Source organism: Solanum lycopersicum, chromosome 4 (assembly GCF_036512215.1).
Source record: "Solanum lycopersicum chromosome 4, SLM_r2.1".
Classification (NCBI taxonomy): Eukaryota; Viridiplantae; Streptophyta; class Magnoliopsida; order Solanales; family Solanaceae; genus Solanum; species Solanum lycopersicum.
Genome location: NC_090803.1, coordinates 56,872,547 through 56,894,349, shown reverse-complemented (window position 1 = coordinate 56,894,349; position 21,803 = coordinate 56,872,547). Strand labels below are relative to the sequence as shown.

The 21,803-nt window shown below is 33.2% G+C and overlaps 2 protein-coding genes across 4 annotated transcripts; one reads left to right on the top strand and one right to left on the bottom strand.

Moving 5' to 3' along the window:
* The first annotated feature begins 1,834 nt into the window (after positions 1–1,834).
* On the top strand, positions 1,835–15,538 carry LOC101253775 (TOM1-like protein 3). Of its 3 annotated transcripts, none has more exons than XM_010321704.4 (10): positions 1,835–2,069; positions 2,586–2,732; positions 5,994–6,072; positions 6,653–6,751; positions 6,840–6,953; positions 11,750–11,895; positions 12,544–12,625; positions 13,267–13,352; positions 13,426–13,617; positions 14,643–15,538. In XM_010321704.4, the coding sequence occupies exons 2-10, from the start codon at positions 2,623–2,625 to the stop codon at positions 15,322–15,324; spliced, it is 1,590 nt and encodes a 529-aa protein (XP_010320006.1). In that variant the 5' UTR covers positions 1,835–2,069; positions 2,586–2,622; the 3' UTR covers positions 15,325–15,538. The 3 variants fall into 3 exon arrangements, with proteins under 3 accessions (XP_010320006.1, XP_004237704.1, XP_010320007.1); XM_004237656.5 differs by having other exon boundaries at positions 1,898–2,144; XM_010321705.4 differs by having other exon boundaries at positions 2,037–2,493.
* On the bottom strand, positions 14,817–17,226 carry LOC104647115 (pentatricopeptide repeat-containing protein At2g36730). Its single transcript, XM_010321706.4, has one exon. The coding sequence runs from the start codon at positions 17,025–17,027 to the stop codon at positions 15,642–15,644; it is 1,386 nt and encodes a 461-aa protein (XP_010320008.1). The 5' UTR covers positions 17,028–17,226; the 3' UTR covers positions 14,817–15,641.
* Positions 17,227–21,803: the final 4,577 nt, after the last annotated feature.

The window sequence follows — 21,803 nt, the reverse complement described above, 5'->3', positions numbered from 1 at the left end:
TGACATGTGACACTTTTTACTTTTCCTATTATATATAAATAGATTTTTTAAAAAAAATAGACAAACCCACATATTATACCCAGTAAAAAATTACATTAAGAATTGTAATATGAGCTCCTCGTTCTTCAAGAAAATACGTGAGTTCCTCCTATTCTTTAAAAGAATTAGAAAAATATTAATAATAAGTATAAAAATGTGACATGACATTCTAGTAGGAGAGAAATAATATATTTTTTTATGTAAGTATATTTTGAAAAAAATAGACAAAATTGAGTGATGTTGTAATCCTAAAACAAACACAAGGGATATTCCTAGATTTTGAGCAAAATTTTAAAGGGAAAAAAGACAAAATATATTGAATATTTTCAATTTACGGATTATTATTGGTTCATGTCTTCTAGAAGTGGAATATACATACGTAAGACTTAAAGAATAAAAATTAGACTTAATCTTCTATGGAGACTTGATTATTGTCATTGACTATAGCAATTTACATTCCTTTTTAATAACATAATAATAGGATAAAATATAATAACGATAATATATTTAATGTACTTCACAAATGATGAATAGATGAATTTAGTGATAAATTTAAAATTTTCACTAATATATGGAGTAGTAAGTGCACAAAGAACTCAATACAATAAAATTATTCAATTGGAAATAATTTTAATATATTATTATGATTTTTTTCTAGAACGAATAGAACTTTTCAAAGCTAAATCAACTTTATGTGTTTTTTGATTGATTGAATTTATGATCTTTTTAAAAGTTAGAATTATTTTTGTTGATAGTATCAAACATTCTCATTTATTTAAACAACAAAGTCTCTAATGTTTATTTTTAAAATTTATTATTTTTGAAACAAAATACTTTATTTGCTGTAATTTTTTTTTAAAGAAAAAGATCATATGAATCATCTTGATATTACATATGTCAATCCCCAATGAGATTCCCACAGGAGGTCTCAAGTTGGATCATTAAATGAGAATTTTCCTACTTTTAAAAATCGAAATTAAATTCTTAATTGAACATAAAATTTATAAAAATTTAACCGTAACTTTGTATTTTACTAGCAAACTTAAAATATTCGATTTGTTGGATTAAAATAGCAAGGTATCGTGCACAAATTTTAATCACCATATTGATAAATTAGATGATATTTTTTTTTTTTATATTAGACAATTATAATATTGATATTGTTTGGTTAAGCAACCTACTTATAACAAATTATTATAAACCTAAATTGTTGGGAGATAAATCTTTCTTTAATCATAACTCTATAAAAAGAAAAATAATTATAATGATTCTTTAAGTTTCAATTTATAAAAATATATAATTCAAATATAGGAAGAAATTAGCAAACTTTCTCCTAAGAAAGAATCAATCATGATAATATTTTTCTTTCGATCTATAAAAAAATCAAAACCCAAATATTGTAAAAAATATAAACTTTATCCCAAAAAAGAAAATTAATTATAATATTACTTTAATATTTTTCCATAAAAAAACTAAAACTCAAATATGTTAAGAAAATTTTAAACTCCAAAAAAATAAAATAAAATCAATTATGAGAACATTTAACCTTTCTTCCATAAAAATAAATAAAAAAATTCAAATATGATAAAAAGATCTTCAAATTTTATTCCAAAAAATAAATCAATTATAATTATCATTTAATTTTACTTCCATAAAAAAAATTCAAATATATTGATGTAAATATTCAAAACTTTATCTCCCAAAAAAGGAAAATCAATTATAATAATATTTTAACTTTCATATCATAAAACAGGTCAAATTCAAATATAATAAGAAAATTAAAAATAAAAATCTTAATTTCAAGAAATATATAAAATTCAACTATGGTAAGAAATGACAAAAACCTTGTTATAGAAGTAAGATATTTCATTCACATTTCAAATTTATTCGAACAAGATGAGAGTTCAGAAAGCCACGAAAATCGAATTTTGAGATTCTTGTAATAGTCAAATCCTAAACTATTTTCCGGTCCATTTCTAGTGGTTCAATACGCGCTTACAACAAAAACAAAGCTGAAGAAAAGGCTAAAGGTAACACCAGAAAACCTTGCATTAAAAACCCACACACTTAAATCCAATCAATCTCTCTCTCTGTGTATTTTAGAGGTAAATTACTAGAGTATATGAAAGATCTTTGACTGTTTCATTTCTCAGATGATTTTGATACCCTTTACTTTGATCTTTCTTTGAATTTTGTTTTTTTTCTTCATTTCAGCTGTGTATCATCATGATCTTGAAAATAGTTTTATTTGGGTTTGTTTCATTATTGATCTGGTCTATTTTTGATCTTGATGCTTTTTTTTTATTTGGGTATTTCTTTTCTTCATTCTAGAAGTAGAAAAATTAAATCTTGGTGGGAATTGGGAATTGGGGATTTTGATGATCTGTTTGCTTCTTTGATTCTTGGTGGGTTTTGGGATACCTTTTGTTCAATCGCAAGTTAGTTTGATTCTTGGTGAGGTTCTACTTTGAATTTTTGTTTTGTTTAAAGGGTGGGTTTATGTTCTTACCCTTCGAAATTTTGATGTTTTTGCCCCTTTCTTACAGGGAGAACAATTTGAAGAAACAGTGGAAACTAGAAGAGATGGCTAACAATGCGGCGGCTTGTGCAGAAAGGGCAACTAGTGATATGCTGATTGGGCCAGACTGGGCTATAAACATTGAGCTTTGTGATATCATCAACATGAATCCTGGGTAACTTTCTTGCTTATATGTTTATGTGGTATTTTGTAATCCTAGGTAAAGATTGCTTGAAATGACTGTGTAGCTTATTTTGATATCTTGAGAAATTCATCATCCACCTTTTAAGACCAAATCTCAAGTGATAACTTGAGAAATTCATCACTGATACTGACTCATACAAGGATGGGTTATCATTACCGTTTTGCGGGCTGTTGATGGATATGAGACGATTGTTGGTCTTATTTTAATTATTTTAGCTCGTATTTGTTGGGTACCAAGTGACATGACTGATAGGAATATATCGCAAGTTTCAAAACTTCTGGATCAACAAATTCACATTACTGATGGTGGTTGTTCCATAGAGTTAAGTGACAAGTGTGTAAACCAGGATGTTTATGTTGCTTTTCCTGAAGTGTTTGTGGTGGAGTCATCTGTTGAATCTAAACATACTGGTTTACACACTTGCTACATAATTCTTGGGACGACCGCTATCAGGATTGTGAAGCTGTTGTTGTTGAACTTTTGGGACTTGAAGTATACCTTTATCCCTTATGTCACTTTCATAAGGAGTATCCAGCAAGAATGAGCTGAAGTCATTAAAATAAGACACAACAGTCGTCTCATATCAATCAAGTCACGTAAAAGGCAATGATAACTCATCTTTGTATGCATCAATATAACATGATGAGTTTCTCATGATATCACTTGGGATTTGGTCTTCCAAGGTGGATGCTGAGTTGAGTATAGTCATGTATTTTGCATGCTCAATTTTTTTTCCACCATTGGCAAAATCATGCTGAGTTTGGAAAAGAAACATCTGTATTATACTCCAATCTGGCAGTTGTGGTGGACTAGCTGCATAACTGAAGTTGTGAAATGACAAGGCACAGTCAGGATATGCAGTGGTGAAGGCCTAGCCTGTCAGTTCATTAGGTTGAAACAATCCCCCAATAGTGGCAATCGTTTCACGATTCTCTGTAGGGGGGGGGGGGGAAGTTGCTCCAAATCCATAGGAGAAATCCTGAAAGCAACTGCCTAGGAAACATCTCCATTATGATTTTCTTAATTTCTATTTTAAAATCTTACTAAACAAAGAGAAATAAGTTAAGAGTGAATGATGATCATAAGGTAAGGAGATAGGTGGAATGAAGGAAATTGGTCAAAGGAAAACCAGTTATAGAACTTGAATAGATCATCTCTTACCAAGAAACAAAGCTAGTTCATCACTCTGTTAGTTATGTTGTGCTTGAAGTGCTATGGAATAGTTAAAAGTTAATACTACTGGACCAAGATTTCTCTTTCTTCATCCTCAATGCTAGTCAATCAATCCGTAATTGCATTATGGGATTGTCTTACATAGACATCTTCAGTTTCTGCAATTTCTCTGAGCCTGCAACAGAGCAGCAAACTCTCACTACCCTGGGCTTGACCCGAGACACTCCAAACAGATTAGAAAGAGTGACCAGACTTTCTGTGCTTGGTTGCAGTGGACGAACAAGTGATTGATGCTTTTCAAGTAGTTCTCACAAAAGAAGCCTCTTCTTTGAAGTTTATCACGAGTCAAAGCGGCACCTTTAGATCTTAGGTGCTAGCCTGCTACTCATTCAACACAAACAACTTTAAGAGGTGCTTTAGTTTTCCAGTTCATTTTCCAAGGCGGGCATGTTTCTTTCAAGACAATTATAGCAGCTTTTAACAGAGATCCCACCAACAGCTAGCTGGACAAGTGTGTTGTGACTTCATGTATCCAAAGAAACAGGATGTAGAAATTCTAGCTCCTAATTCACCAATCATTAAGAGTTTTCCCGAACTGCAGTGTCATCCTGTAATCGATATCTTTCAGCTGCGATGCTGTCGTTATTACAACGAGATTAATATATTAGGGAACTCATTTTTGTGCAACCCAATGTCCTACCAATAATACAACCAAAATCTCATGTGATACATTTACCCATTCTTAGCTTAGTATGCATATGAAATTCTCTTTAATAACTGTGAATGTGCTTCCAGATGGTATATTATTAGGCATGAGTGAAGCTGGAGTCCAGTAATTTTTGTTCCATTATTTAATGATCAGATACATCCCTCAGGCCTCGACTCCCCTTTTTGCTATGATGTAGTTTTGAAAACCATTTAAAAAGCTATACTTTGTTATGGAGCTTGACATACTTTACTCCCAACTCTCCACCTTTATTGATCACTACATTTTTCCATCTAACCATATGCAGCTTTCTCTGCTAGAGTTTCCGTTGCTCATAAGTTTATGAAACTATTTTTCTAATGTAGAAGAAAGGGGAATGAGCGACATCAATAGGTGAGCATATGATCAAAAAAAATATTCACCTTAGTGAGTCTTCCACCAAAGGATAAATATTGTTTCTGCCATGGAGCTATCTTTTTCCACATCAAGAGTTCCTTGCCGGATCCCATTTTCTTTCAATCTAGAACCAAAAAAAAAAAGGCTCAAATAAGCAGTAGGGAATGACTGAACTTTGCATCCAAGATTATTGGAAAGCTCCAAAATATTGTCTTAGCATTTAAAATAAAAACACTTCTTTTGGCCAAGTTAATTTTAGGCCACAAACAGCTTCAAAAGCCAATATTGTAATTCGGAGGTGCAACATTTGGTCTCTTTCAGCATCAAAATAATGATGTGTCATGCAAATATGTGCCATCTCCAAGCTCGTATCACTGTGTCCATCTATATAAAAGCTCTTGAGTTATTTATGACTTCCATCCTCTTTAAGAGTTAAATTTAACACTTCCATCACATTCGCAACGAGATAAGGAGAGTGGATTTCCTTGTTTTAATCCTTTTTGGCTTAAAAGAACCCTTGTGGTTTTAGATTTAACAACTTATTTATTAATGAAATTGTGGGAAGTATTTCACCGTGACTGTTAGTTGTCTATCTTCTTTTCACCTGAAAATTATGTACCTGGGGAAGTGGAAAAGTGAAAAAGGAAAAAGTAAGTCATGCTTATGGGTAGTAAAGTCTCTCAAAGAAATTTCAGAGCATGATAGGCAGTAAAGTAGGCAAACATGTATAAAGTTGGATGTTGCCTTGCTGGCTGATACAAGTGTAAGATGCACTTCTGTTGCATTTTCTTTTATTTGAAATGGTATTCTTCATTGTCAGTTCATGTTCCATCTAGATTTTCTGAAATTGTTTGTTGTCCTGTAGTAAAATTTTAAATTATCCTAGTTGGTCTTGTCAAGTTGAGCTTTTCTATAGTTGATTTTTTACCAGCTTACTGATTAAATTCTAATTTCAGACAAGCAAAGGATGCTCTTAAGATTATCAAGAAACGCTTGGGGAGTAAAAATCCAAAAATACAGCTCCTTACACTATTCGTAAGTACATTTCACTTGCCTTACCATTACTAGATTTCATCTTTTTGTTTAGGCTACATAGAGTTAGTTTTGCAATTATGATTAAAAATACAGGTCTAAAATTTGAGCGTCTCAAATCTTAGTAATCCACCTTTTGTTTGTACAAACGAATATGACATGCTAAGGGTCTCAACTTTCTGTCTTTCTGATATATCGTCTGTGAAACTGGTATAACAGTTAGAGGTGAGTATAATTATCAAACTTTAGCTAACTGGTGAACTATGTTGAAATATCTCCTCTGTGCTTCAGCACATCCATAGTGTTGGCATTTTGCAGTTAGGTCAATAACAATTGGCAATAGACATTCACTTCATCAACTTCATCAACACATCATATTTTGACTGCTCGTGTCCCAAGACACATTTGAGCTATCAGTAATTCAATGAATATCCAAAGAGTAGATTTTTCATGTGCATATAACAGTTCTAAATATGGCTCTTGTCATGGGATTTGCCCTTTGAAGTTGCAGAAGATTTTATAAAGAGAAACTTGTATTGAAGATTATTTGCTAATTCTTTCTTTCTACAAATTATTTTTTCAGGTTCTTGAGACTCTGAGCAAAAATTGTGGAGAGAATGTATTTCAGCAAATTGTGGAGCGTGAGATTTTACGAGACATGGTCAAAATTGTGAAGAAGAAGGTAAACAACACCTAATATACATGGTTTCCTTAATTTGTTAAACCTATTTGAGATCTCTAATAACTAGGCTTATTGTTTTTGATTACAGCCTGATTTAAATGTGAGGGAGAAGATTTTGATTTTGATAGATTCATGGCAAGAAGCTTTGGGAGGGCCAGGGGGACGATTTCCCCAGTATTACGCTGCATATAATGAGCTGAAGGTGATTTATTTGTGTCTCTATTATTATGCTCTTGCACCTGTCAGTCTTTAAGTGAAAGTCTGTTCAACGTCGTCCTTGGTTGATTTTCCCCTTACTGTAGCACTTGCTATAGCAAAGGTTCATGTTTTTTCAGTTGCAGTTGGTAATAATGACTTAGATATTTTATCACATAAAAGAAATAAATTCCTGGATATAGCTGAATCAATTCCTCTCTTACTTTCTCAATAAAAAAGATTATGGTGTAACCAAAAGTGGCTAAGCAAGTCTAGGTGTCAGAAATGATCTGTTAGATAAGAAAGTGAGTATGGTTTTCCTGATATCAGTTCACATTGACCTCTATTTAGATTCTTTTGAACTGGATAAAATGAACCGAAGGGAATGGAAAATGAACCAAAGATAGATGAATACAATAGAAAGAAGAGAGTTCCTTCCTTTTTTTTTTTTTGAGAAAGGTAACATTCGTATGTATTGACAAAAACCAGTACATGGGTTTTAATGAAAACCATAATTACAACTTATCAACAAAACAAGATATCTGAATCTAAATTCTAAATAGAGCCAAGGATCTCAATAATTGACTCAGTATCCTCTAAGTACAACTGTTTACACCAGAAACAAAAAAGTTTGATACAGTTCAATTTGATCTTCTGGAGATCACAACTTTTGCTCTCAAAACATCTAGCGTTTCTCTCTCTCCACTCTCCAGACTGTCCACCAGATACAGGCTGGGACAATCTTCCAACTATCTCTGTCTGAAGCTCCCCCACCTACCTCTTCCCAACTGTAGAGAAAGGTGGGTGATCCCGTTAGGCATAGTCCAAATAACACCCCTGAGGCTGATAAAAATCCTCCAACGTTGGGTTGTTATCCTGCACTGTAAAAATAGATGGCCAACTGTCTCAACCTCTTCTCCACACAAATAGCATCTCGAGCACACAGAGAACTTCTTCTTCTTGAGATTATCTTTTGTCAGGACTACTTCTCTTGCCAGTAACCAAGTAAAACATGCCACCTTGAAAGGGGTTTTTGTTTTCCAGATCTGTTTATATGGCCAATTTGATGGTTGTTGGCCACCTTTGTTCAAAAACTTGTATGCTGAGTTCACCTTTAACATGCCTTTGCTGTCTTTGTTCCACCATAATCTATCAACTTCATTCTTTGTCCCTTTGATCTCTGCGAGAGCTTTGAAAAATTCTGTCACAGTTTCAATTTTCCCAGTCATTAAAATTTCTTCTTAAATGGATGTTCCATCCTTGATGTGTCCAACTGTCAGCTACACTCATTTGTTGATGTATTGCCAAAGCATACAGTTCAGGAAAAGATTTTTTAAACTAGCATGTCCCAGCCATTTGTCCTCCCAGAATGAATGAGGTCTTACTTCGATTGCCTACCCTCACAGTTGTGTTATTTCTCAAACAAGGCCACATGATTCTGATAGACCTCCATAGACTTACACCATAGGGTGTTGATACCTCATTTGTCATCCATTTGTCCTCATCTCCATATTTAGCTTTAGTTGCCTTCCTTTTAGGTGCAGAGTATAACTGGAGAAGAATAATTTTTACCTCTACATTGCCCTGTTGAATAATTAAGCGGTCCTTAGTAGAAACTAGTTTCTCTTGCCAAACCAAACAAGTTAAATGAATTCAACAAAAGAAGTGCTAACCAACTATTGATCATGGAAGTTCTGCAGAATTTCTGTTTATGAGACTGCTACAGCCTAATTGATGGATTCAACCTCATTTTATCAATATATGTTGCCTTTGGCTTCCGTTTGCTTTCCCACTCGTTATTTCCTAAATGGAGAGTACTTCCCTCCAATATTATTTTGTCTGTAAATTAGTTAACTGATACTAGCTTCAGCTCAAAAGTTTTGGCAAAGACTTCCTGAGATGATAGTTATATTTTTCTTTCTGTTGTCAACTTCATAATTGCAAAAATATGTTTAAGAGCATTAACGTTTGAGTCCTCAAAACATGTTTGATATACTCAGTTCAGTTATGGAATCAATCCTCACAACATGTATTTACAGTTATGGGGATCTAGCTAAATATAGATCATTATAGAGGCCTTTCTGGGAAGTATGCTTTTTCTACGTGGAGCATTAACATAAAATATTTAGCTCCTCTAATAGGAAAATAAAGAGGACAAGGTTTAACCTCACAGCACTAAGATGAATGCGTTGGTTCTGTGAATGTTCAGACATATGCAACTTATAGAGAGTTAGGACCACTTTTAGTAGGTTCAGACATATGCAAGTTATAGAGAGTTACTACCACTTTGAGAAGTACACATTATGCCAGTAAAAGACAGATTTGTTCTAATAACACATCAAGTGGACAAAAATTGGAAGTCCTGTTGATCTAGGATAACTTTTCTATGCAGTTTATATCTTCTTATATGCTACTCTTTTTACTGTTGTGCTGTGCATGCTTCTTTTTCTTTTAATTTTTTCGAAGTTCTCTTCATATACTAGTTGAAATTGCATATTGCACTTTTCTATGCGAGTGGTTTTCATTTTTCAGTAGATCTTTTAGAAATACCGCATGCCAATTAAGGTGTGTATTTTCAAATGTGTTATTGCAATTTTTTTTAAAATGTCAAGCTGCTTTTACGTGGATTGTCTTCCATACAGAATTCTGTGTGGGGTGTGCAGGTTAAACAAGCATCCTGGATGATACAGAATTTTGTCTTCCATAATAACTATGTAACCATACCACCCACAGTTTGTCCTTTTTCTTGCATAGGTTCCACAGCGGCTTCCATAATACTGCTATACCTTACATTGATGCTAAATATAACACAGAAACAACATAAATCTTTAAATTAATAGAGTGTCCTAAATTATTAAAAATTCCAAAATACCTTCTATTTCCTCTATACACAAGAAATTGTTTGACATCGTCATTGTTCCATTGTATAACCGTAGCTTCTGACATGTTTTTGTACCAGAGAGTTCTTTATATACGTGTTGCCTTTGTCCTGAGTTGTTGTGTTTTCTTAATCACCTCAACCTTTACAGTTCACCAACATTTTTGTTCTTTTCTTTTATATTTTTTTGGGTTTTTCTAATGTACAATATTAATGGCTGCACCATTGAATAAAAGAAAAGTACAATATTAATGGCTGCACTGTTTAATCATGCTATGGTAATTCTTGCTATGATCTTAGGGTTACTTCGAGTACGTTTTATAATTCACAACTCTTTTCCTAAGTTTTCTTATATGTTTCTTGTATAAGTTGATTGCTCATGATTTGTAGAACTTCTCTAATGAATGGAGGATACCATTTTGTATCATTATGTTTGAATTAATCCATTGTCACAGTTGCTCCATCGTATTGCATTTGTTTCTTTTGTAACCCTTTTCCTCTCCAATTAGGAAATCAAGATGGAAATGAGTTGTTTTAGATTTTACCGTGTATCACCTGAAGCCTTCATCTTCTTATGTAGACTAGCTTCTGGACACACGTGTCAATCAATACAATTTTCTTAAAATCACATGAATATTATTAACATGCCTGTTGTATAAAAAAAATCATAATTTGAAGGAAAAAAGGTGTAAACACCTTTAGCAAAATGTGAAGTATATCAACTGCTATACCATTGTAATTTGTTACATCAAAATTCTGTATGTTAAGATCACACTCCTATATATGGAGACTTAGTTACATTTTAAAACTAAGTATGATATGGTGGTGAAAATAATTTTTCCAAGAAATTAATATCAGACTTAACATGATTTGAGTAAAAGCATATAAGATTTCACACAGGCTATTGTAAAATTTTACACAAAAAAACTTGCTCATCGCCTCATCCATTGTGGATTGTCTGTCAATTTTCAGTAAAAAGCACAGAAGTTTCCAATTTATTATTGATTAACTCACGTTTAAATTAAAAGATTAGTCATAGAATCGACAAGAATACTTCTGGCAACTTAATTAGATTTGTACTTTTGTCCTCACTGGAACATTAAATTTAACTTCTCCTTGCTATTTTGTTGATATAATATGCACCATTTGTTAGCGACAAGGGTATATATGCGCCATTTTTTTAACGAGGGTATATCCGTTACGATGTTCTAAATCATAAAGTTTGAAGAGTATCTTTGCCCCTTTTCCATAAATGAAGTAAATAACCTCTGCTGCATGCATACATTCTCGTAGTTAGAACTTTTTAAAAAGATCTTTTGAACAGTTGCCAGTTCAAAAAAAAGAAGATCTGTTAATTAACAAATGATATATATACAGCAGTAACCAGTGTTACTATGGCTTTTGTGCCGGCCTCCATCCTAGTTCCCTGGCCTGCAAGAAGAGAATGCTACAATATTGTGTTGTCTAATATTGGTGTTTATAAATGTGTGCGACAAATTGGTTAACTTGAAGTTGAACGTTTTCTGGCTTCTATCTTGAACTATATTGTGACATGGTGTTTGTTCCAAGTTTAATCGAAGACTACTTAGCATTAATTGAATTTGGTTGGGAGTTTAAAACTTACCACAAATTACAGAAGATACAAAATATATGATGATTATACATTCTATATGCATATCTAACAGGGTATTGGAAAAGATTCTGAATGACTTGATTGTTAATGTCAATTTTTTTTTTTTTAAACATTGATGTTTAAGAGATAATGATTTATAAAGATACTACCATCAATCAACATTTAAAGGTTATTTTGTCATTCTGTCTTCCAACTTTTATACTTGATAATATTAGTTTTTATTAATTTGATTGATCACTGATCTAGATTCATTCAAATCTTCATATGTTTTCTTTAAAAATGAACATTGCAGGCTGCAGGTGTAGAGTTTCCACCTCGAGAGGAAAACAGTGTACCTTTATTTACACCACCACAAACCCATCCAATAGTCCACACGCCTTCCGCTTATGAGGAGGCTGCAGTTGAGGCCTCTCTTGAGTCTGATCCCTCTGGACTCAGGTATTGATTAACTTATTCTTTCCGTTTAGTACGGTTCATGCTCAAAGTGTTAGAATTCTGTTTATGAACATTTCACTTATTAAAGGACACTATTAAGATCTATATGGATATTGTTTATGTGCACCTTCCTCTTTTCAGTAAGTGCTTCACTATTGTTTATATGCACCACCTCTCTGTTTTAAAGGTCAATTAGTGTACCTTTATTGGACTCCCGAGTTTACTATCTAGAGATTGAAATTTTTGGTAGTACTTGTGGTATCCAGCATTTATGGCAACTTTGTTCTAGTGTAAGTGAAGTTTCTGATTCAAACAATGCATTGTTGGATGAAAAAGGATGGGTGGTCTTAGATAATCTTCCCCTCTTTAGAAAGCTTTTGGGGTTGAGGTCCATTTATCGTTGTGTCAGAGCAGGTCCCATCCTAATTCGTAGTTGATTAATTTTGGCACCCCATATTGAATTTCCCACGCCCCAGATGTCTATCCCTGGGCATGGGGTAGAGTGTTAAAGAGTTCCACATTGGATGAAAAAAGGATGGACGGTCTCCATGCATTATTGTCTTTGGACAATCCTCCCCTCTTGAGTAAGCAACATTTCTAAAGAACTGGTAATTTCAAGTAAGTGACATTTTTGGTATCCTGTCTTTTCAGTGTCGCGGAGATTCAAAGTGCCGAGGGGCTATCAGATGTCCTCACGGAGATGCTTGGTGCCTTGGATCCAAAGAACCCTCAGGTCAGAACTTGGTTTGTGCTCTTTTTTCTCAGGTTCATAGTGGTTACTTATCCCCATTCGCTACTATAAAAGTTGAAAACCGGAAGGGTGATGTGAATTATTCGTAGGTTAAATGAGTTTTTAAAGATAGTCTTTGGGTGCTTTATTCGGTTAAGTGGAAAATTTCAGAACTATACTTTCTCTGAATGCTACCTTCCACCCCTTCACTAATTGAAATGAGAAGCTTAGTTAAAATGATAACTATCCCCTCCCCGGTGAAACAAAAATTAGTAGAGGAAAAATAAATTGTACCTTCAGAAGTCCTTTTAAAAATATCTGGCATGGCTTTTGTCTCCCTTTTTGATGGGGGCATGTTGTTACATCTAGGTCTTTATTGGGTTTTTGTTTAATTTTGTAGGTTAAATAGGGTTACTAAAGTGTAGATATCCTATTCTTCCTTTCAGTACTTTTATAGCTGAAATACTAGGAACTATCATGTTGTATTCCATTTTCAGTATAAGTGATGTTACATTCCATCATTGAGTGTTAAAATACATATCGGTTCATCAACATTGTTTCATGCAATTTGTGTTTGGCGTAACTTGTCAAGTCCAAGATGAATTATCGTTCGTGTTTTAATTTATTATGTGACGTCTATGCAGTCCGTGAAGGAGGAGGTGATAGTCGATCTTGTTGAACAGTGTCGGTCTTACCAAAAGCGTGTGATGATTCTTGTGAACAACACAGTGTAAGAACCTGAAGTTTTAGTGGTTTTATTACAATTTTAAAAGCATGTTAACATTGTTTTCCTTTGCAAATAGAGACGAGGATCTGCTGTGTAAAGGATTGGCACTCAATGACAATCTGCAGCGAGTTCTTCGTAGACATGACGATATTGCCAAAGGAACCTCAACAATTACTGTACCACCCAGAGAAACTCCTGTTGCACCCCTTATGAATGTGAATCATGAGGATGATGAGTCAGAAGATGATTTCTCTCACTTATCACGGAGGTAATGCTTGGTCATTTTGCTATTATACTGATTCTCTTTCTCCACCCGCACAGTAGTTTTGTTCAGTTTTATATAGTTTTGCCTTGTTTGTGCTGTTCTTACTGCAAATATTGCCACTTTAGAGTACGAGATGCAGTAAAGCATTTAGATGAGATCCTTAGATGGTCATTGATATGAGAATATAAATTAATTCTCTATTCTCCATCAAGGGAAGTTGGATTCATTTTGCGGCGAAGAATATTATGTCAAATGGTTCCGAGATATCATTTTCACTTTAGTTCTCTCAGCTGTTTAGGTGGTTAATACACTTCAAAATAGCCTATTTGAAATGCATCTGAGGTAACCTACTTATAGATTTTTTTCACTGAAAAACAGTTGTAGTTAATTCCATTAGTACTAATATTGGGCTGGTTATATTACCATAAGAAGTTTGGGGCCAAAGGCCTAAATAATGTTTTTGAGGGGAAAGTTTGGGGTAAAAGAGTCCATGGTACCCAATTCTTGATTTTTTTTCTTTTCTGGACCTACTTTTGGTGGTGTGACCATAACTTCATAGTATTGTCAAATTCAGAGGACAATTCACTGGTTCTCAAGGGAAAGACTTCTGCAGATTGATATTGGTGTCCACTGTCCAGGAGCTTAAGAAATTGTGCAATCTAGTGTCTCTGTGAATTTACTATATTCATTTGTGTGCTGGCATGACACAATTCTGTTTCTTGGTTAAGAATAATATTCTTTGAGTGAGATTCTTGAGCAATGAGACTGGAACACCTTGCCATGATGTCCCTTTTGGGGGGGGGGGGGGAGAGACAATGACGATTAAGAGATTATAACTTATAATTGTCAATATGTTTATAACCATTGTTAAGTTTAGAGGTTTGTGCTTTAATTTGATCAAGAATTCCAAAATGCGTAGGAATATTTTGTTGTGCTTTTTCCAAAATCTCTATTAGTATCCCTTGACGGTGTGGTCTTTGGCTTTTGTTTTTCCTTTTCTTGATGTGTTACTGTCACTCCATTTGCAGAACTTCAAGAGATCCATCACAGGGACAGGGGCGGAAGACTATTGATGTGAAGAGTGAGCCAATGCGAATTACTCCAACTCTTCCTCCTCCACCTTCATCAAGGAGACCAGTTTTTACGGATGGGAAAATGGTTGATTATCTCAGCGGTGACAGGTTTGAATCTGAAAGATCAATGGGAACAGAAGGATCATCACCTATTGCTGCTTCAACTAATTCAAACAATGCGAGTTCCATCCCATGGTCAAGTCCCAAGCCATCTTCATCTGCACCCCCTCCAGATGATTTGCTAAATCCAACTGCTGATGAGAACTTCTTGAACCCCACTGCATCTATGTTTACTGGAAAAAACAACCAGAATGAATCCAATTCAAAAGCCAAATCTGCTGATAACTTGCCTCCAGCACCTTGGGATGCTCCTCCTCCTACCGCAATCCCTCCACCACCAGCCAGATATGATCAGAGACAGCAGTACTTTGAGAAACATGTTTCTGGTGGCTCCCCTCCCGCAAGAACTGGATCGAGTTCCTATGACAGCATAGTTGGACAAACAAAGAATCTCTCTATTAATTCTTCTTCACCATCCAAACCAGAGAAACCTGAGGACGCACTCTTCAAAGATCTTGTTGATTTTGCAAAAGCCAAGTCTTCCTCATCTTCAAACCAATCCAATAGATCATTTTGAGTGATTTCAATGAATATGAATAATGTGTGGTGGGGTGTATATCTACTTTTTCTTCTTGTAGCAATAAATATTAGAGAGGACTGAGTTTTATGGATTACTGGTGCTGCTTCTTCTGCTTTATTTTCTGTTCGGCTTTCAGCCTTTAGGTGAGTGATAGTGTAGCTGACATGACATTTATATCTTGGATCATATAAGATGGTTAATATTTCTGTTTTTTTGTTTTGTTTCAACTGCTAATCCAACATAGTGTGTGCCATGGTGGTAGCTCAAGTGTACATCTTCTGACATCGTGCACGTTGGAACTCAATAACAAACCTCTATCGATTCTGAAAAACTGATACACAGCTTTCTCCAGCGATCTTCTTAAGTCGTCTCTCTTTCATTCCTCTTCTCAATGTTGCTGCTTTGTCCCATAATCCAGTTTCAGCATACTTATTTGCTAACATGACCAAATTCCCACTCCTTTTAGGCTCCAATTCAAGTAACCTCTTTCTGACCTTCTCTCCCACTCCAGTATCGACGCTAATATCATGAATGTGGCATGCACTGAGCAATGTCCTCCATATGACTGCATCAGCCTCAATGGGCATGTCAAGTATGAATTTGTGTGCTTCTTCTAGACGACCAGCACGACTCAAGATATCTACCATGGCACCATAATGTGCCATCATAGGTTTGATGCTATGGAGAGTTTCCATCTCTTGAAACAAACGATACCCTTCTTCCACCATCCCAACATGGCTACAGGCACAAAGCACACCAAGAAAGGACACAAAATTAGGCTTCACAGAACAATCCTTCATTTTCCAAAAGAGTTCCAAGGCTTGTGCAGCAAATCCATGCTGAGCTGATCCAAGAATCATCGCACTCCATGTCCACACATTTCTTTCGCCTATCCTATCGAAGATCAAACGAGCATAATCGACTGCTCCACATTTAGCATACATGTCAACAAGAGAAGTTCCCAATTGACAATTCACATACATCCCTTGCTCAATCACTTGACAATGAATCCATTTCCCTAAACTCAAATCTCCCAACTCAGCACAAACAGAAAGCAAAATCACCATCGTTGTCTCATCCGGTCGAACCCCACATTTTCTCATCAAACGAAAAATCTCAATCGCATCATAATACCAACAGCTTTCAACACAAGCCGAAATTATCGAATTCCAAGAAACAACAGTTCTAAGCGGCATTACATCAAACACCTTGTATGCTTCCATAATCTTGTTGCAAGACCCATAAAAATAAATCAAAGTATTCTGTACATACACGTTTTTACAAATACCCATCTTGATGACATCGCAATGAATCTGTTTTCCTTCTTTCAAACCCATAAAAGACGAACAAGCTTTGAAGAGAAAAGGGTATGTGAATTCATCAGAAACAACTCCAGAACGCCGCATTTCAACAAAAAATCGAATGGCTTCACTATGTTTAGCATAATTCCTAATGAGGATATTCCACCAAGAATTAGATGAATTTTGGGATTGTTTGATGACAAGAGCGACGTAAGAAGATGAGTTTATTGGAGTATGAGAAGCAAAAAAGTTGACAATTTTGAGGAGGATGCAATTTTGTTGAGATAGTCCTGAGATTACGATTTGAGTATGAATTTGGTAAACATGTTTTAGAGAAGAACAAGAACTGAGAAGATCTATGAGTTGTTGGGTTTTGGAGGTAAAGCTGGATTTTATCATTATATTTTTGGAATATTGGTCTTTATCACGTAAAAACTATAGTATGTATAGTCTCTAATGTTTCATAATTTTATCCAATGTTATGATATTTATTAAATATTAAATTGACGAATAAAATTATGTCATGTGTTTTTATTCAGATTCTGTTAGAGTTAATGACATGTATGCTTTAGTTTTTGGACACTAAGACATTAATGTTCCAAAAGTATGACGGAGAATATGTGTACACTATTTACGATAGTTTTGACATATATTTATACTTTTCCCTTTCTATCTATCTTGTTAAGTTGTCGCAAATATAATACATGAATTTGACATTTTACTTGGTCTCATGTTATATTTATGTCTTTAAACTTTGGATGTAAACAAGTAGACATTTAAACTTACATAAAATTAAATAAATAGGCATACACGTCCTAAGCGACATCCTAAGTAACAATTTGCATCATACATGATGTCCTACGTGTATTAAACCGTATAGTAATCATGTGTTATTTGTTCAATTTTATATAAGCTTAAGTGTTTAATAATGCACACTCAAAGTTCGAGAATGTAAATGTAAAATAAGATAAGTTAAAAGACATTTATTTATTATGCCTTAAGTTTAATTGTTCACAAATTTTGCCAATGTACAAATATTGCATCTGTTTTACCTGCCGCAGAGAATCTGTTTCAATTTGCAAATGGTAAAGACGGTCTATATTTGATGGAAAATGTTCAATTATGCTATTGAACTAGAGAAAAAGATCCATTTATGTCATGGACAAAAATTTAACTCATTTATGTCATTATTTGTTCACTAAAATGTCATATATGAGTCAAATTGAATGACATAGATGAATATTAGAGTCACCATTGAAGTTGTCCCGAATTTTAGTAAAGACACCTCAATTTTACGACTATTCTATTACCGCAGTAAACAATTTTGAACAGATATTATTATACCATTTTTCAATCGGTCCCAAATTTTAAGAAATAAGTGAATTCACACACCAATCATTACATAACACGTGTCAATTTAATTAAAAATGTATTTTTTTTATTTTAAGTTTTTCTTTCTTTATTTCTCTCTCTTACTTTTTGAATTTTAATTTGGCAGAATAACCTAGAAGACCCCTGTACTTGGCTTCGTTTGTTAGTTGAAAAACTTCTACTCATCATTTTGTCAAATGAACCCTTAAACTCATTCAAACACAATATTTATACCTCTTTCTCATCTCATGTGTGTGCGTGCAATATACTCATTTTACCCCTGAAATACCACGTCATTTTTTAATGACACATTATTAGTATTATTATTCCAATGACACGTCAGAAATTACGTTTTAAAAATAAATAATATTAAAAAAATAAAAAGTGCAATTTTCTCTCACTTTCTCCCCCTTCGTGCTTCATCTTCTTCAGTTACCCACCCTCTACACCTCACCCATAAAAAAAAAACATTATTTTCATCTTTCTTCAATGTTCACACTTTAAAGTTTTCTCAATCATAAAATATAGTAAATTGTAATTAGCTCTTGCACATTTAGGTTTCATTTATTTTGATTTGATTATAAAAATCAAGAAAACTTCAAGTTGAGAAGAATTTATTCACGAGTAAATTCAATCAATAGATCTTAAATTTATAAAAATGGTGAATGCTATGTTTTTTTGCAATTTTTTTTAATTTTATATTTGATGATAATGGTGATAAATATACGTTAAAGAAGAAAAATAGAAAAGAGATAGGGGTGGGGGTATGGGGCTGAAGAAGAAGAGAAAAAGGGTGGGGTTGAGACTTGGGGCTCAGGAAGAAGAGAAAAGAGATGGGGAAGAAGAACAGAGAAGAGAGTTGGGTGGTGTGAGTTGAAGAAGAAAGGATTTGGGATTTTTTTAATAGAAAATTATCATTATTATTTTGTCTTATAATTTTAATGATTTTTAAATTAAAAAAATCACATTCATTTGCTTTAAAACGCTTGTGGTCACACATTTATTCAACTCAGCTATTTTAATGTCACATAAGCTCGGTCAATGGTTAGAGGGGTTTAAAAAATAGAGTTTTATCGACTTTAAGAGTTCATTTGGCAAAATAACGAGTAGAAGGATTAATTGACAAACTTAGCCAAGTACAAGGGTTCCATGTCAATCCACCTTTTAATTTTGATATATTTTAACTTTTATTTCATCTTCCACCTCCCACTTTTGATTCATCATACTTTTTGTTTTTCTTCACCTCCCACCCCGCATGTCAAATTGAACCCCACTTTCATTTTTTTTCTTTTTTTTTTCTTCTTCTTCTTTGATCAATTTTTTTTTTATATATAAAATTCATACTATTATTTAGATTTTATTGAATCATTGATAACAAAATTAATTATTTTTCTAAGAAAATTTAAAATTTTGAAGGTATCATCAACTAATCGTTTTCATATAAATTCAAAATTAGTAATGATAATTTTAAAAGAATCAATTAATTTTTCAAAAATTAAAAGAACTTAATTGAAATCGAATAAAATAAACTACATGATACTTTCTAATTATCTTGAAATCTAATGAGTTTATTAAATTGTTCAAAATATAAGAAAATATTTAGATAAAGTTTTAAAATTAAAGAGAGTAAAACTAATAGCAATAAAAAAAAGGTGAAGGTATGGTAAAAATGATGACATTGAAAGTAAGAACCTTCAATGAATGAAGATGACAATGAATTTTTTAAAAGAAGAATAAAGAAAGAGAAAAAATAAAAAGGATTTTTTTTTAGCATAATAAGAAAAATAAATAAATAAAATTTATAATAAACTACTTGTAAAATTAAAATTATATTATTTGTTTTAGGTTGTTCACTCTCTTTATGAGAGTGCACACCACTCTCTATATCACGTGGATGAAAAATGATGTAATAATATCTATTCTGTTATAAACATATTTGAATTATAGTGAATGTCTAATTATGTGGAGTCTTTGTACGATACAGTTAGGAATTCTACTTGGGGACAAAGTAAGGTTTTCCCTATAAATAAAGAGTTCTCCTTCACTGTAAATAAGATTTGTGAAAAATTTATGATTTCTGAATATACTTCAAGAGAAACATGAAGTCTTTTCTCTACTCTCTACTTTATTCGTCTTCTAATTTCATATAGTTTCATAACACGTTATCTACACGATTGTTCTATTCTTAAAGAATTATGAAGAAGACGGGAAAAGTGCAAAAGAGATCTTGCATAAGTTATGCAATAAGGTTCTTATATCTTCAAGGTATGATTTATCTTTATGTTATAATTATTTATGTAAAAAATATGGAGGTACCATCTAAAGTAAGTATTTAATTAGATTTGTCGACTTTCTATACGTTTAATTTTAACCAACTGGGAAGAGAATTCCTTAATTTGTTTTAATAATTAAATAAGCACAATTTAGTGAAATATATAGTTTCAATCTTTATACGAGGTACATGATCTATTAAACTATATCTATTAACTGCTAATGTTGATTATAAGAAATCATTAGTCTCAGTTTTGTGTGTAACTATAATATATAATCATATTAATGATCATCAAAAGTGATAGAATTGCAATTATTTTCAAAGGCTTGAGGTTGAGCCTCATTGTGGGTAAGACAATGAATTTAAGTTATATCGCACCAAAAGAATAAGACGATGGATTTACGTCCAATCGCACCAAGAGGGTAAGACATCAAAAGTCTGGATGTTTTGTGATGAAAGATGTTGGATTCAAGTCCCTTATTGATTTATGGCATAAGACGTTAAGTTTGAGTCTCAATGCACCATATTGATGATATTATGATGACTAAGGGATATAATGAGTTTTTGATAAAATTAGTCATGAAATATATCTCGTTGAAACAGATCTGTTCCCCAAAGTGAATGTAGCAGTGCATAAATGTCTAAAAGAAGACAATAGATTAAATGATGCACATGAATATGAAATGAGGTACTAAGTTATCAAAATTCTGATGTACTTAGATGATTGTGTTTCATTCATGAAGAATGAGAGTGTTTGATAAATGGTAAAAATACAGATCCATTCTTTAGAGTGAATGAGGTGATAAGCCACCATGCTAGACGTAAAAAAAATAGCAACATTTCGTCAATGATGTGGTATCATCAAGAATGTATGTCTCTAAGAAGACATTTATCATAGAAAAATTTTATGTTTTATCTTCAAGCTTGTATTGGACAAGAATTAGTGCAATTGAGGCACATTCTATGGTAAATAAGAAGTTTATTAATTCTAATACTTTCTTAGTTTGACACGATTGTCTAAGACATCGTTAATCAATCATGTTTAGACGAATTATTGAAAATTAAAATGGACTTCCATGGAAGAAACTAATTTTTTTTAAATGGTGAATTTTCTTGTACTGTTTGTTAGCAAGACAAATTAATTTTGAGACCATCATATCGAAAGTTGAGATTGAATCCTCTGCATTGTAGGAACGTATCCAAATATTTATGGACATATTCATCCACCTAGTGGATTGTTTAGATACTTAATGGTCCTAATACATGTTTCTGCTTGATGGTCTCATGTGTGTCGGTTGTTATCTTGCAACTTGATGTTTGCAAAAAATGATGGCACGAATAATACAATTACATGCACAATTTTTTAATAATCAGAGTAGACTATTTAGTGATGGGATCACGACTCACCTTTAGAAGAGGTAGAGTAATTGAGGAAAAAAATATTTGAAATGTACTCTCAGAGTATTAAAGTTTGAATTTTTCTCACATAATAGTAATAAATTGAGAATTTACTAAAGCAAAAAGACATATGG

What these genes read in the sequence shown, in the direction of transcription:
- LOC101253775 (XM_010321704.4), top strand. Translation starts at nt 2,623, where the DNA reads ATGGCTAACAATGCGGCGGCTTGTGCAGAAAGGGCAACTAGTGATATG. An exon ending in CTGCATATAATGAGCTGAAG is followed by an intron (nt 6,954 to 11,749) that starts GTGATTTATTTG and finishes TGAACATTGCAG; the next exon opens with GCTGCAGGTGTAGAGTTTCC. An exon ending in TGGATCCAAAGAACCCTCAG is followed by an intron (nt 12,626 to 13,266) that starts GTCAGAACTTGG and finishes ACGTCTATGCAG; the next exon opens with TCCGTGAAGGAGGAGGTGAT.
- LOC104647115 (XM_010321706.4), bottom strand. Translation starts at nt 17,027, where the DNA reads ATGATAAAATCCAGCTTTACCTCCAAAACCCAACAACTCATAGATCTT.